At 40.8% G+C, this 17407-nt stretch overlaps 1 protein-coding gene across 1 annotated transcript in view; it reads left to right on the forward strand.

Moving 5' to 3' along the window:
* LOC126119013 (nephrin-like) overlaps window positions 1–17407 on the forward strand; it is a 388927-nt gene that overhangs the window by 204046 nt on the left and 167474 nt on the right. The window contains exon 3 of the mRNA XM_049915059.1: window positions 2519–2670. Coding sequence (XP_049771016.1) covers window positions 2519–2670 — 152 coding nt within the window. The remainder of the gene's footprint in view (window positions 1–2518; window positions 2671–17407) is intronic.

The raw sequence follows: 17407 nt of genomic DNA on the forward strand, positions 1-17407 counted from the left end.
CTTTCTCAGTCAACATGACCTTATTGTAGGAAATTTTATTTATTTATTGTGCTGGGAAATGTGACCGCAAGAAGTTATTGTTTTCGAATTATTGAAGAAAAACGTGCAAAAGTAACCTTCAGACACGTGTTTCATGAATAATTCGATAATCGTGGCCTCCAGCGAAAAGGTCTCCTCATAGTAAGCGAGAGAATATGAATATCTCGCACGTCGGTTTTGAAGGCGTTGTGTACTGCACAAAAACATTATATAGGGGCAGCTGAATGACCCGGTAAACGAGGGTTGCCTAGAAAGTAACGCACAGCATTTTTTTTTCTCAGCCGAAAGCAATGCTATCAAATGCAAAACATTACATATGAATTACTTGAAGACTCTTGAGTGAGCGCACCAAGTTTCCGTAACTTCCGACAGAGAGCGCAGCTGCAGGACAGTTTCAAAATGGCGTCTGTAGGTGATATACGTTACAAGCAACGTGCCGTCATTGAATTTCTCACTGCAGAGAGAGAAATTGTGGGGAATATTCACAAACGCTTGTGCAAAGTCTGTGGAGCACATGCTGTTGACAGAAGTACAGTTAGTCGCTCGGTACACAGGGTGAGGTCATCAGAAGGCAGTTCGGCGGAGCTCCACAATTTGCAGCGGTCGGGGAGAACATCCATGGCTGTCACACCGGACACACCTGACCTATCCCCCTCGGACTTCCACTTGTTGGGCCATTAAACGATGTCATTCGTGGGAGACATTTTGAGGACGATGAGGCGGTGATTTACACAGTGAAGAACTGGTTCCGTCACCAGGACAAGGACTGGTACCGACAGGGCATACTCGCCGTTGTTTCGTGCTGGAGGAAGGCCACAGAAAGGGTTGTTCATTACGTGGAAAAACAGGGTGCGTAGATAAAACATAATTCTCATTATATTCAATAAAGAATTGTTGAAGAAAAAAATATGGTACACTACTTTCTGGACAACCCTCACATGTACAAGTTCAAAAATGGTTCAAATGGCTCTGAGCACTATGGGACTTAACATCTGTGGTCCTATAACTTAGAACTAGTTAAACCTAACTAACCTAAGGACATCACACACATCCATGCCCGAGGCAGAATTCGAACCTGCGCTCCTGTCTGTGATGCAGCGTCAAGGGTAACCGCAGCCATGGTCTCCGAGCTGATAGTCCATGCTGCTGAAAACGTCGTCGAACTGTTCGTGCAGATGGTTGTTGTCTTGCAAACGTCCCCATCTGTTGACTCAGGGATCGAGACATGGCTGCACGATTCGTTACAGCCATGCGGATAAGATGCCTGTCATCTCGACTGCTAGTGATACGAGGCCGTTGGGATCCAGCACGGCGTTCCGTATTACCCTCCTAAACCCGCCGATTCCATATTCTGCTAACAGTCATTGGATTTCGACCAACGCGAGCGGCAATGTCGCGATAAGATAAACCGCAATTGCGATAGGTTACAATCCGACCTTTATGGAAGTCGGAAACATGATGGTACGCATTTCTCCTCCTTACACGAGGCATCACAACAACGTTTCACCAGGCAACGCCGGTCAACTGCTGTTTGTGTAAGAGAAATCCGTTGGAAACTTTCCTCATGTCCACACGTTGTAGGTGTTGCCACCGTCGCCAACCTTGTGTGAATGCTTTGAAAAGCTAATCATTTGCATATCACAGCATGTTCTTCCTTTCGGTTAAATTTCGCGTCTGTCACACGTCATCTTCGTGGTGTAGCAATTTTAATGGCCAGTGGTGTGTAACGTATGTCGCAGTGTTCAGACAACGAAGTAAGAGTCTGGTAGTATAATTCAATTTATGAATACAAGTTTGTTTCGTAATACGGGAAATATGGCGCTCAGTTCTGAACCTCGTTCAACAACAATGGATTAGGCAGAAGATGATAATGTAAAGCTATGGTTAGCTCTGTTCAGGTCATCTTGAATGACCAAATATAATTCATGAAATAAAAATGGTTTTCCTTCTTAATTATGAATATTTCAGGTTCTTTTCCTAGACACTGTGATTTCTGCATGTACTCTCCATACTTTGCTGACACTGCTCAAAGAGAAGTGGCTGATGTCTTGTACACCAGCGATTACCTCCCCATCTTAATTCACCGTGAAATTGCAGTAACCAAAAGAAAGCAGCCACCATATTTTGTCAGGAAAGTAATTTAGAGTTGAACATGATAACCACATCGAGGAATGAGTACATCATATCATAAGACACACGACACTAGTGAAGCAGCCATATTGCAGGCTGCATATCAGCTGTAGGATAAAGTGACGAATAATGCTCTGCGGTCAAGTGTATGTCAGCAATGAAGGGTCACATGACCGCTTGGCAGCAGTTACACACATCTACAGCGCCCAAAGTGATCAGTTTGCTCCTTTTACGGCGTGCTAACATTTTACCCAGCGTGTCTGCGGAGGTGCTATCAATGTTAATGAGTCTTCGATTTCTCCTGTGTAGAATTACATCACTGTTCCATGTCTGTGTGTGTGTGTCGCAGTGTCGCCGCTGGTGACGCAGCTGCTTGGGGAGAACCGTCCGCTGAGCGCGGGCAGGCAGTACGAGGTGTCCTGCCAGACGGTGGGCTCGCGGCCGCCGGCCAATGTCACCTGGTGGCGCGACACACTGCTGCTAGAGGGCGCCCGAGACACTGTGAGTACTCGCTAGGCTGTCAGGCTGCTGCTTGCTCCTTTCCTCTCTCTCTTTGTCTCGTCAGGACAGCTGCTCATTAAGAGGTTGATGTTCTCACCGTCTTTGTAACTACCCACTCATGACACACGAAACACTTCACAGGGCACCTCACAAGGAACCCACTGAGTGTGTGGCTGCAAGTTCAGTATTTAGTAACGCTCATTTGAAAGAGCTGTCATAACAGTTATGAAAGGGAAAATGTCGGCTGATGATGACTCGCCATGTGTTTAAGCAGGGCGACAATGAGTGTCTGGGAGATGCAGAGGTCAGCCTTGTATGGGATGTACACTAATCAGCCAACACATTATAACCACCTACCTAATAGCCAGTATGTCCATCTATGCCTTGGTCAGCAGAAGTAGCTCATCAAGGCATGGAAGCAATGAGGCCTTGGTAGATTGCTGGAGAGAGTTGGCACCACATCTGCGCATCTGTCATCGTAATTCCCGTAAATTTCTGGGAAGGATACGATGGGATCTGACTCCACGTTCAACCACATCCCAGATGTGTTCGATTGGTTTCAGATCTGGAGAGTTGGAGGGCCAGCACACCAATTGTAACTCGCCACTCTGTTCATCGAACCACTCCATCGCACTCCTGGCCTTATGACATGTTGCATTATCTTGCTGAAAAAAACCACTGCCACTGGGAAACATGATCGCCACAAGGCGCGTGTGTGGTCTGCAACCAGAGTACGATACCCTCTGGCCGCCACAGTGCCTTGCCTGTGCTCCACTGGACCCATGGATGACACTTGAATGTTCCATAGAGCATAATGGACCCGCCGCCAGCTTCTCTCCATCCCACAATATAGGTGGCAACGAACTATTCCCCTGGAAGAGGGCGGATTCGCGCCTTCCATCGGCATTATGAAGAAGGTCTAGGATTTCGTTACACCATGCAACGCTCTGAAACTGCGATAACGTCTACTGCTCATGGTCATGAGTCCATTTCAGTCGCACCTTCCGATGTGATGGCGTTAAAAGCTTTACACAGCCAAGATAGCAATAGTGTTTCTTTATTTAGGACAGCTGGTTTCTTCAGACTTTGCTGTAGTAACCGGTTGTTTTAAATATCTTGACTATTGAATGTTTCTTATCAGGATGACAGAAAAGTCTTTCGAAAACAGTTGTGTTAAATAAAGACGTAGTTTACCCTCAAAATGACAAAAATAGATCATGGTGTTAAAATTGGCTAATGGATGGGTCATTGGCTGTGAAGACCCATTGTTAGGAGAATTCTGTGGACTGTGTGTTCAGATACACTTGTGCTCTGCCCATCATTAAAGTCTGGCGTTAGTTTCACTACAGTTCGCTGCCTATTCTGGTGTACCAGTCTTTCCAACCTACGACGTCAGACATCTGTAATGAAGGGTGGCCATCCAGCCCCGGAAGTCTGGACGTGGTTTCACGTTGGTTTCGCCAAGTGTTGAAGAAGCAGTAATATCGCTGTTGAAAATCGTCATTTACAATCTTTAAAATCGGTTACAACCTTTCAAAAATGTCATACTGCATTCGTTTGAACGTCAGGTTCATAAATGTATTCACAGCATCATGTTATGCGGAATATGAAATTATTATAGATGGGTGATAAAACCATGCATTATAAGCAGTTGTCGTATGTATTGATGTTGTATAATATGGTACCGTATGACAGTGTATAATAGGTGTTTTCATCACCTGGCAATAATGATTTTATATTTCGCCTAACATGATGCTGTGAATGCTTTTATGAATCTGATGATGATCAGACGACTGAAACTGGTTGCGTAAATGAAGTATTTTACCGGCGGCAGCAAGACATTTTCCAAATACATAAGAGCTATGGGGAATCATCTCCCGAGTATCATAAGTACTATAATATCATTAGTACTATAGTATAATTAATATAATTCTTTACTGAAACTCTGATGTAAAGGAGACCCTAATATCACAAGGTTAAGGAAATAAATAATAGAAAAAAGCTAGTAGTAAGTGCATGGAGGTAAAAAATGGGCGTGGGAATGAAGTGCTCACAAGAACAAGGAAATTAACCACAGTTATCGAGCATTTTATTCAGATTCAGTTGGTCACAAAGACAGTTCTGTCACTCTTAACGAGAGCAGCTTTTTATCTGCGAATTTATCAATAGGTTCTGTGTCTGTTTTGACACAATCTAATAACAGAGTGTCCATGAAAAGTGAGAAGAGTACCGTGAAATATATATTACAGGTATCCAGATGTGCTACATATATTAATGATTAAATTCATCTTAGCCAATACGAATTCACTTATTTGGCGGCTTGAGAGCCGTAACAACTCACATCAACGTGATACAGAAGGATTTTCCATCTGGATCAAAATATGTAAGTCACTTTCTGATAGTACTTTCTGTGTGAGCCTGAGGTAAAGAGACATAAAAAACTGAGGCATACGTCCTGATATTCTCCGTATGAGCTCGCAAGTTCGAACTGGTTTATTGGTTCTTCTGCCCTAAGGATTCGTCGCATGGGGACTAAGCCTCTGAGTCATTGAAAAAATATACCTCAAGGCAAAGATTGGACGAATGTTAATGTCTCTACTTACCTTAATAGTCGTAGTTTAAAACTTCTTGAGCGTTAGAGACACCGATTTATGCTTACTGCCAATAACGCACGACGCTTAGGTGCCAAATACTCTCGCAGTTCGCCTTAACGAATATATTGAAGTCAGATTAATGCCCAAGTTTTAAGAAGCGCGTCTCGTAAGTGACACTGTAACCTCTTAGCTAAGATTCCCTCGTAGTGGTTAGACACTCGTGAGCTGTTGTGCTCCGAACGATTTCAAAGCGAACTGAGTTTGTCGCATTTCATAAATTAAATCTATAACAGTTTCTTGTTTACGTGGCGTTTCACTGTTACCACAATACTTCGCCCATTATGAATCACGTATTTTCCGTACTCTGGGGTGTCCCACGTTGCTGCAAACATTATGTATTAGTCCCATCAATGGAACGCAACAGGTGTGTCGACAGTGTATACATCATTTACGATTTCACGCCACACTTCATGTTTTAGAAATGTCATCGAATTATCTAGATAGCAATTAGAGCTGATACATGTGTTGTGCGCCAATCAGGGTAATCGGCGTAAACTTGATTTAGCGACTATTGAACATCTCACGTTGTATACTAGACATCAGTGATTACTACGTTAAACTACTCTTCTATTGAACTATCTGATTCCACTAAGAAATGTAATGGCTTCTAAGCATTAGTCAATGTGTTAAATAATATCTGCGATGAGCACACTTGACAAATTTTAAGATACATTAATGTTCAGTTTCAATAATTAAAGAAAAAGAAAGGGAATACGAGTATCTACGCAATCTCCTACGGACTAAGTAAGAGAAAATTACAAACTGATGAGAAAGAAAGCAAGATCACTAATGAGAGAAGTTAATAGAGGCAGTTGGGATAAATTTTTAGCGTGTACGATATACACTGACGGAAGAAAATTCGAACACCAAAAAATAACTAACGGAAAGTAATGAATTTCGGCAATATGTTTGTCTAGATAACATATTTAAGTGATTAACACTGCAAGATAACAGGTTAATGTAAGTGTAAGTTTAGCCACTGCCACTGTGAAATGCTGGTACATTACTAACAGTTGTAACCGCTAGATAACTGAATGTAAGCATGCAATCAGCGCTATGTGAGCGAGTATCATCCTCTTGAAAAACACCCACTGGAATGATGTTCACGAATGGCACCACAACAGGTCGAATCACCAGACTCACGTAAATTTGCAGTCTGGGTCCGTGGGATAAACATGAGAGTGCTCGTGCTGTCATACGAAATTGCGCCCCAGACCTTAGCTCCTGGTGTGGGTCCAGTATGTCTAGCACACAGACAGGTTGGTTGCAAGCCCTGAGCTGGCCTGCTTCTAACGAACACACGGGTGTCAATGGCATCAAGCAGGACCAACTTTCATCAGAAAACGTAAAAGACCTCCACTATGTAATCGAGTTGTGGACACTTGTGACAAGAGACACTTGTGAGAAACTCGAATGTGGCGACACTTGTGAGAAATTCGGGATACTGAGGGACCGGCACAGGGTGTGTCGAAAATGCTGCGCCACTACCTGCTCGGCCACTACCTGCTGCCGTTTGGTGTGACTGAGCGCTCGGCTTGTGCCGGCCCGGGCAACTGCCGAGGGACATTCACACTCCTCCAGGGCAGCCAGGCTACGTTATTTCAGAATTTTTTTGGGCAAGAAAGAGTGGCCCTAGGCAGATTAAAAATCGAAGCTGATTTTGTCCCCACGATATCATTTCAACCTTTAGTTGCAGCACAGTTATGCGTAACACCTTTTTCATTGGAATTTTTGTTCTGATTAATCTTAGATAGGGCATAATTATCACTCAACCTCATACTTAACGATGCATTTTACAGATACTATAGAAACGGAAAATGTTTTCCCTCATCCATAATTTGGTATAATAGGAGTGGCAACCTTTTACCATATATTAAGAACAGCCAACTAAAGAATTTGGTTCTCAGTAGAAACTTTTTTTTTAATTATTTCGAAATCAACGTCAATTTTCCCGTACAACGTAGGGAAGTGTACTGAGGTCTAATGTGAGTCATGCTAGCAATTAGCGTTAAGGAATGCAATTTATGTTCTGAAACAAGCTGTATTCATCGTCCACTCAAAGAGACATTGTTTCTAAAATTCACTACACAAAAACGCTGATTGTGACTGTTAGAAAAGCTACGACTTTTCATACTTCGTTAGTGAATCTTTTACAGTTTGCAAAAGACATTTAGACGACTTTGTGTCGTGTCCAGGGAACACCACGAGGAGGTAGTCTCTCTTCGTCCCCATTATATTTATTTACAATATTTACAGGATGATTATTTATTTACAATTTTTACAATAGGGTGATCGGCGTGAACTGAACCCCTTTTCAATATTTACAAGTATTGCTGTAGCCTCAGCCATTTCCTTTTCATTGTAATATCTGTGCATAGGCCACGCAAGTAAGAAATGATTTTACATTGCCGTCAACTTGGAGTCTTGTAAGGGCCTTAGAAACTATCTCATCTGTCTTAATTGCGGACTTCTTTCTTCTTTTCCCAACTAAATTTAAAACTAGTCGGTCAAATTGGTGCCCATGATAGTCTATTCTGTGTCCTCTCTGAGAATTTTTACTAAGGAGTAAAACTTTTGATGAACAGTTAATGTATTTATCCTCCGATTCCATACTGAAACATTGTTGGTGCGGTGACGCCTTCCTGCGTAGTTCCATATATCCCTTGGCATGTCGTCAGTATCCAGCCATTGTTCAACAAAATAGTCGTAAAAATCCTGCAGTTTTTCATTATCTGGCGCGCTCTCCTGAATCCATAGCTACCCATCATCTAACATGTCCAGTGGAATGTGAGCCAGAGCGGAACACAATCTTATGTGAAAACGAATTTCTTCGTTTTCCTTGTAGGCAGCAACAAGGCCGCAAGTATTGGTTGAAATGGTAGTTGCAGCCTTTAATATTTGCATCAGGAAACAAATGTATTACTGAATGGAAGACTGCAGCTTCAAAATCCATCATGATAGCTGTATGATTCCATCCAGGTACGTTGCTCTAAACAGCTGTGAAAAGCGATCGTACGTTTCTCGCTTTTTATTGGGTAGCAAGTCGTCCACGGTTGGAACTGTGTTTGTTTCCTCCTCAGAACTAGAAATATCGGCATGAACAATGAATAACTGTCCGAACTGCTTGCTGGAGCTTTTAAACGTTCCATCAACAAAGAACGAATTGCAGTCTGTTAAACAGGATTTTCCCCTTTCGCTGGCGAACACCAATATCCTATCATTTGGTACTCTGTTGTCATCTGCAAATAAAAATTTGCTCCCATCATTCATTAGCAAATGATGTTCTTGCAGAAATATTCCTGCAGCATCGGTCGGATCTTGTGTAGATCGTTTTTTTTTTTTTTTTTTTTTTTTTGCCTGATGCGTTGCAGCGATAGTTTTGTACTCCTGTGTGACGGCGGTAATGTGACGATGTCGAATCCTTGATTGAACAGCGGCCCTACTTCTTCGGCGTATACAGAAGAAACTGAAGTGTCCGTTTCTTTTGCACGCCTTTTGGCGTTTGCCACGTGTTTTCGCACTTCATTAACCGCGACGTCCGGAATACATGTATGCCTGCCTTCACCTAAAACTAAGTTGGCTCCGAGCACTATGGGACTTAACATCTATGGTCATCAGTCCCCTAGAACTTAGAACTACTTAAACCAAACTAACCTAAGGACAGCACACAACACCCAGCCATCACGAGGCAGAGAAAACTAAGTTGTTTCTGGTAGTTAGTCTTTCTTTACACTTCTTGTTTACGGTTACGCACCACCAATAACTTACACCTTTATTGTTGGTATATTCCGCTAAATCCACAGCAGTACTGAACTGCGGCGCGCAAGCTGTTTGGTGCCTCTGTAGACCGCCCGCTACCTGTTCGGCCGGGTCTTCTCACAACTGTCGCTCCTGACAACTGCCGCTCCTCACAACTGTCCCTCCTCACAAGTGTCCCAATCCCGTGCCTTCCAATGAACTCCCGTGGTCGTCGCTGAAGTCGCAAATGGCGTTGGTGTCTGGTCAGTGGACTGCACGCTAATCAAATCCCATAGGGCTTCCTGAACGGGGAGAATCACTAATGTCAAAACAATCCTCCTTAAAACAAGAAAACCATTTTCTTCCCGTGCTGTGTGCAGTAGCATTATTCCCATACACGGCGCAAATATTTCTGGACACTTCCGCTGCTGTCACTTCATTACTTAGCTCAAAAATAGAAGAAGAATATGGCGGAAATGTATCTATTTCTCCACATAGCACTCCATTTTCTAGCGTCCACAGCTCCATTCACTATCTCCAGTTGATGGAACGACAATACTTAAACTCAAATAGTAACAGTGAACTACAAATAAAAATAACATTTGATGAATATACCCATAGCAACCGGAATACCAACATGCAAAACAAAACTACTACGAAGTTAAGCACCAACCAAAAATTAGAACACTTAAATAGATCAGAGAAAGATGTGTACAAATAAATGTACTAACTCTGTAACGATGGATAGAATGTTACAAGAACCTCTAGTTTAACCAAAAAGAAAGTGGCATTGTGATAACAACAGGTTATGTCAACATAGAGTTGATTACTGCACAGGAAATGGAAGAAGTAATTAGAAAAAAAAAAATCCGAAAATCGCCCAGTGCCTGACGGGATTAATATAGAGCTGAGTAAACTTGTGGACTATTGCTTACGTTTATAATTTTACGTCTGATCAGTACCTTGTGGCTAAACACTAAAATTCCTGCAGACTGACTTACAGAAGAAGTGTTTTCACTGTTTAAGAAAGGCTATCACATCAGAGTTTCAAATTATAGAGGGAACAGTACGTTAACCAATACCTATTACTTATATGCAGGAGTATTAAACATCATATTATTAAATCAGTGTTACTTCTAGAAGAACAAAACGGCTTCATAATACTTTAAATGTATGGCAAAAAATACAAAAAAATACAGAAAAGAAGAGAATTTAATTTCCCAATGTATTTTCTTTCATAGATTACGAAAAGAATTTGACGGGGTGGATAGGACGAGTCAGAGGGATATCTACGTTACTTAATAAATTGCATCAGGAGTCTATAGAATGAGTCTTACATGAAATCTGTGGTCCCCAATTACAGTGGGAAAAGATTTTAACAGAAATTTGTTAAACAAAGGTGTATATTATCGGCTACACTTTTCAGTATTTGTATTCAAGGTACCATCCTAAAATGGAAATAAAGAGCGCAGGAAAAGATCTATAAAAACAAAAATAATTTTATTTAGTATATCATGAGAACATTGTATTAATGACAAATGAAGGAAAAGAAATACACAAACAAATCCACCTTTCGAACTTAATTGGAATTATTGTGATCACACGATAGCATTGGATAAAAGTAACACAACGGTATTCCATTGTAAATACCCATTACAAAACAAAATTGTATTTGAAGATCAGATTTTGGAACAAATGTAGCACTTCAATTACCTAGGGAGCTACATAACTTTGAATAAGAGTAAGGATGCAGATATTACATTATACAGATGTCATATGTGGTATTTTAATCAGAACCTTAAAAATACAAGAAGAGACATAAACATGAACATGTTCTGGCGTACGTGAGTGAAACCTGCGGCTCTGAAGAGAAGAGATTCTAGCCATTTTAATGCGGTTGAATTGAGTTTCTTACTAACAGTTGAATGTAACACTAACTGGGACAGTATTCTTAATGAAAACATTGGAGAAGAACTGAAAATTTTTGCAGTAAATCGCAAAACAGAAGAACATAAACAAAACTAGAATGAACATCAGGAAGGAATGACAGAAGCAATGAATCGAAAGATAGCCTGACAAAAGAAACTCAAAGGAAAGAGAGACATGACGCCAAGTTAAATGAAGAACCTGTAGCCAGAACAGATTAAAAGGCTTAATCTGCAAAAGGCAAAAGAATAAGAAAGAAACGAGAGTTTTCATATCAAGAGTTTCAGACATATTTAGGAAAGTACTTGCCATGATTTCATATATTCCACTACTATATTCTGCTCTAATTAAAGGAAACTATGCTCTAGAAGAAAGTTTTTTAAATATCTGAACTCGTAACATGTGTTGCTTTCAGAAGTACGTTCTGACTTTGTTGTTACTGATAATGGTTTCCGAAGGTTCTTTTTTCTAGCAAGTTGAATGAAGTCTGTGTTTCGTGCACAGTTAATACTTCTCCGAAATTCTTCTCAGAAAACTGGTGTGTTACTGTTATGCTTCGCCTTGAAGCGGAAGCAAAGCGAGCTGTAAGAATGAAGCGAGTTTGCACAAGAAACTAATTAAAGTCACCTGGAAAGTAGAGTAAAAAGTTTTACGGGCTACAGTTTAAGCTGTGTATAATTAATCGCTACCTAAACTCACACTGATACGATCGTCTTTGGAGGATAAGTATACGAGTACATCGTTAACGGTTTTATTTGCTGAACTGAGCCTAAACATTCATCTGTCGAAACTAAATTGCGTTTCGAACGTACTGATCGTCTGAATTCCGAGATACAGTCTTCATTAGTAGTTTCCAGTGGGACGTAGATAGGGTGGATAATTATTATATATACCATATTTCTAAGTTTGTAGTTTTCACAATGACATCTAACGACGAGGAGTAGGCCTAACCCATGATTGGGTGTGTGATAACTTGGAGGCTTTATTTGTCGAAAAACTCATCTTCTGTAACGTCAGTTACCATTGTAAGTGAAAGTACCCTCAGCACAACCCACGGGGTGCTTGACAGGATGAATACTGTTCATGCTGATGGACATCTGCGGAATCATCATCATCATTATCATGAATTTGACATTCATTGCTGCACAAGCTTTCCCACTCATTACCATAATCCGTGTTGCTCCTGCGTGTTTCCTAATGTCGCCTGCGTACATCTACATCTACATCTATGTGATTACTATGCTATTCAAAATTAAGTACCTGGAAGAGTTACAATGAACCACCTTCAAGCTGTCTGTCTACCGTTCCAATCTCGAACGGCGGCGGGAATACGAGCAATTAAATTTTTCTGTGCGAGCCCTGCTTTCTCTTATTTTATTGTGATGATCATTTCTTCCTACGTAGATGGGTGCCACCAGAATATCTTCGCAATCGGAGGAGAAAACTGGTGATTTAAATTTCATGAGAAGCTCCCGTCGCAACGAGAAACGCCTTTGTTTTAATGATTGCCACTCCAATTCACGTATCATGTTTGTGGCACTATCTCCCTATTTCGCGATAATACAAAACGATCCGCCCTTCTTTGAACTTTTTCAATATCATCCGTCAGTCCCACCTGATGCGGATCCCACACCACAAAACAATACTCCAGAATAGGACGGACCTTGTATTAGGACGTCATTTCGATCTTTTCTTATCTCTCGAAACCGAGCAAAGAACTTCCTGATCATATTCCCTCCAGTCACTTGACTGTATCCTCCGCCCATCTTAATTTAATTTTGATTTCGGTCATAGTTACGTCTTCATTTCTGACTGTTTCCTGATGCATTCGTTTGTCCTCCTTCTGCATCCGCCAAGACCCTAATGCACCGCTCCAGTGCTTGCTGAACTTCTTTCGGTTTTTGAACGCTTTTCGTATTAAAAGTCCATGTATCATTGCCGCAAGTAGAAACTGGCAATACGGACAGATACTACGCTTTCCTTGCCAGACATAGCGGAGGCTTGGCTTGAGAATCCTTTGTAGTTGACCAAAAAAATTTCCGACCATTTCTATTCTTCTATTTTTTATTCTGGCGTTGACCTGGTCATTGCCTTCATGTTATTGTTTTCTGTTAGGTATCTTTGTTATAGAATATTTATGGATTCTTGTTGTTGATTTTCAAGTGAACTTACTGACTTTGATAATTTATAATGTTCATTGTGGAAGTCTATTTGCTATGAAGATAAACAACAGAATCCTGCAGGAAACTGAAGGAGACTGATATATGTGAGAACAACAAGCATTCATTCTTCGTTTAGTAAGTGAATTTCCTTTGGGACTGGTAGGGGTAGTTTTGAGCCTATAGTATTTCTTGGGCTGTCTCTTCTGAGTGTACCGCTATTCTGTTGAAGCAATAACGGAAACTGTCGCGCATATGTATACAGTAACATAACTTGGAGCTACGGCTAGCTTCTCATTAAATAATTACTTCGAAATATCTGTACAGAAAAAGCCTTTGCTGTAGGGAGGCTTGAGAAGTTTCCAAAGCAGAGCACGCATTACAGACCAAAGTGGCCAGATGCTATGTATAAGCAGACTATGAAAATCAGGTTAACCACGTCCACATCTACATGGATACTGTGCAAATCGCACTTAAGTGCCTGATAGAGGGTTCATCGAACCACCTTCACGACAATTCTCTATTATTCCACTCTAGAACAGTGCGCGGAAAAAAACGTATGCGAGCTCTGATTTCGCTTCTTTATTATGATGAAAGTTTCTTCCTAAGTCTGTCGGAGTCAACGAAGTATTTTCACATTCGGAGGAGAAAGTTGGTGATTCAAATTTCGTGAGAAGTTACCACCACAACGATAAACGCCTTTGTTTTAATGATGTCCACTCCATATTCTTTATCATGTTCGTGACACTCTCTCCCATATTTCTCGATAATGCATAATGTGCTTCTCTTCTTTCAACTTTTTCGATGTACTCCTTTAATCCCATCTTGTAAGGATCCCACACCGCGTAGCCGTACTCCAAAAGAATAGAGTAGGTAGTCTCTTTAGTAGATCTGTTGCATCTGCTAAGTGTTCTGCCAAGAAATCGCAATCTCTGGTTCACTTTCCTCACAACATTTTCTAAGTGTTCTTTCCAATTTAAGTTGTTCTTAATTTTAGTTCATAGGTATTTAGCTAAATTTAGGTCTTTAGATGTGATTGATTTATCGTGTATCCGAAGCTTAACGGATTCCCATTAGCACTCATTTGGAAGACCTCAGACGTTTCATCATTCAGGGTCAAACGCCTATTTTCGCACCATACAGATGTCTTTTTCATATCGTTTTTGGATTTGTTTTGATCTTCTGATGACTTTACTAGACGAAAAACAACAGCATCATCTGCAAACAACGTAAGACGGCATTTCGGATTGTCTCCTAAATAGTTTATGTAGATAAGGAACAGCCGACGGCGTATAACACCATCTTGGTGAAATCACTTCTATTTTACTCGATGACTGTTCGTCTATAACTATGAAGTGTGACCTCTCTGACAGGAAATCGACAATCCAGTAGCATAACCGAGACGTATTCCATAAGCACGAAATTTGATTACAAGCCACTTGTGGAGTATAGTGTCAAAAGCCGTCTGGAAATCTAGCAATACGGAATCAAATAGATATCCTTAGTCAATAGCACTCGACACTTCGCGTGAGAAAAGAGCTTGGTGTGTTTCACAAGAAAGATCGTTTTCAAACGCTGTTGACTGTGTGTCAGCAGACCGTTCCCTTCAAAGTAATTCGTAACATTGGAACACAAGTTCCAAAATTCTGCTGCATGTCGACGTCAATGGTATTGCATCAGCACACTCTGGAAAAAACCTAATTCGTAGAGTCTGGACTGGGAGGCTTACTTTTATTAAGTGATTTAAGTGGCTTCACTACTCCGAGGAATCTATTTCTAAGTTACTCATGTCGGCAAGTGTTCTTGATTCGAATTCTTGAATATTTACATCGTCTTCTTTCGTGAACGAATTTGAAAAGGCTGTGTTCAGTAGCTCGGCCATAGCAGCATTGTCATCAACAGTGTTTCCATAGCTATCGACCAGTAAAGGCATTGATTATGTCTCGCGACTAGCGTACTTTGGGTACGACCAGAATCTCTACGGAGTTTTTGCCAGGTAAGACAAAGTGTCGTTTTGAAAACTAATATCAGCATCTCGCACTAAAGTCCGCGCAAAATTTATACCTTCTGTAAACGATCGCCAATCTTGGAGATTTTGCGTTCGTTTAAATTTGGCATACTTCTTTCGTTGATGGGAAGAACTGACTCGTTCAAGGCAGCCGTCCACAGACTGAGTGGTAAAACAGTACAAAAAAGTTGGTTCAGTCGTGGCAAATACTTATAATGATTCTGTAACATTTTGTCAATGACGATGCGTTACACACTAACAGGCCCTTAGGAGATTTCTTTTTTAAGACGTGACATAACTATGCCAACGTGAACCTCCTTCTTCTCCTTCTTGTCCTTTTTTAGTTTTTTTTATACTCTTCATGTTGTGTCTATCAATCCCTCCGTTTTTCTGTTGTACTGGTTTACCTATGATAATAATTTCGTAATATGACATGAGGTTAAATTGCTTCACACAGTTTCGGCGCACTATTATTTATACTTCTGATTGTCTCCGCTTTGCGTAGTTTTGAGGCTTTTAATTGAAAACTAGGTTATTCGTCGAAGCACAGTATATTAGATGAAAAGTCGCCGAGCCTCCGTTCTGTGTGCTTTTGTGTTTCACATGCTTGCGTTCTAGACATCTGAGACGGCAGTCTGGCTGGTTGTGGAGAAGAGATAAGAATTAAATAAAAAAATAAAAGTCAGAGTTCCATGTGTGGAACCGTATTTCCGTCCTTAGAGTTCAGAGTGTTTCTCCTCCATGTTCCAGAAGCTAATCAGATATGTGCTGCACAGTGGGAAAAGGTTCAAGTCAGTACTTAGTTCCTGGATCATCTCTTTGCTTAAGGCCCGTGAACTAAATAGGAATTAGACAATGCTACGTCTAATACACAAGCTTTATTGGACAAGCACACACAGTGAAACTCACTAAGAATGTCGATGTAAGTGATTTAATACTTGAAGCCTCAACGGTTAAAATCTGTACGGTAACATAGAAAAAACTTGCGATACCTCAACTACGTAGCCTATGAGTCATATTAGGTATATAATTATACTAATTTCCACATTTATGTACTCAGAGGTCTCATAATGCTGTTCCTTCCTTAGCAAAGTCTCGTTTGGAGACGCCGTGGCGTCATTTATGTCTGAGACTACACACTACCTCGCAGAAGGTCAGTGTTCCAGGATGTTAAACAAATACCAATTTCAAGTAAAGACCTTCTATATGTATAATGCTTTATGGTGAATTGTTTCCCAGATGATCACTTGAAAAAATTTTGTACCGTAATGAAGTTCTGTTTTTAATTCTCTTAGAGAGTTATTATTTATGTCTTATGTTGTAAGGACATCACGGTAAATACGAGAGCCTGCTGATATGTAATGCCTCCAAAGAATTTTTTATGTAAAATTTATTTCTCAGTGAAGCAAACATTATTACCGTTCAACATCTTCATTGTTCATGTTTACATATTTGCAGTCCTCTGTCGCGAGGACTCCGAATTATAGCGTATAACAAGGCGATGTGTAACGTAACTATGTCGATGCGTGAAAAAAGTGTGCTTTAGTTGAGTCTCAAATTCAAAGAGTTCCCTTGCACGAGACAGCGTGACATATCCAGATCACACACGAACACTGCGACATCTGCAGCAATCCAACGTCTTGAGTTCACTATCATCGATCAACGTCCATACAGTCCCACCTTGGTCCCATCCAATTTTCATCATTCTCCAAAACTTAAAAGAAGAAATCCAAAAAAAAACACCCTCGAGGATTTTACTTTGATAGTGAGCAAGCGGTGCAAGCAAATGTGAGGTTGTGGCTCTGTCAACAGAGTCAAACCTTCTACAGTGACATTATCCACAAAATGGTCTCTCGTTGGGATAAGCTTGTTCTTTGGATGGATGAGTATGTTCAAAAGTAAATATGTAAGCATGGGGAACAAAGATTTGGAATATTAATAACGTTTGTTTTATTTTAAAACTTTAATAGTTGGCACATAAATATTCGGAGGCATTACATTTCATCACGACCTCGTATATCATTGCTCAATCAACTTTAAACAGTGCATCATTTTTTTTTAAAAAAAAGGATATCGATGTGCTTTTAGGAGAGCGACTGTATTGTTTGTCTTTGTGCCCCTCCACATCCCAGAGCGAGTTGTGTCGGTGATTAATGCAAATAGTTGTACTAGGAAGTAATCGGTTCAGATCCTCGTCTGACCCTACAAAATACATTTTCCATGATCTTCCTAAAGTGCATATGACGATGGTT

The sequence above is a fragment of the Schistocerca cancellata genome, chromosome 1 (assembly GCF_023864275.1).
Source record: "Schistocerca cancellata isolate TAMUIC-IGC-003103 chromosome 1, iqSchCanc2.1, whole genome shotgun sequence".
NCBI lineage: Eukaryota > Metazoa > Arthropoda > Insecta > Orthoptera > Acrididae > Schistocerca > Schistocerca cancellata.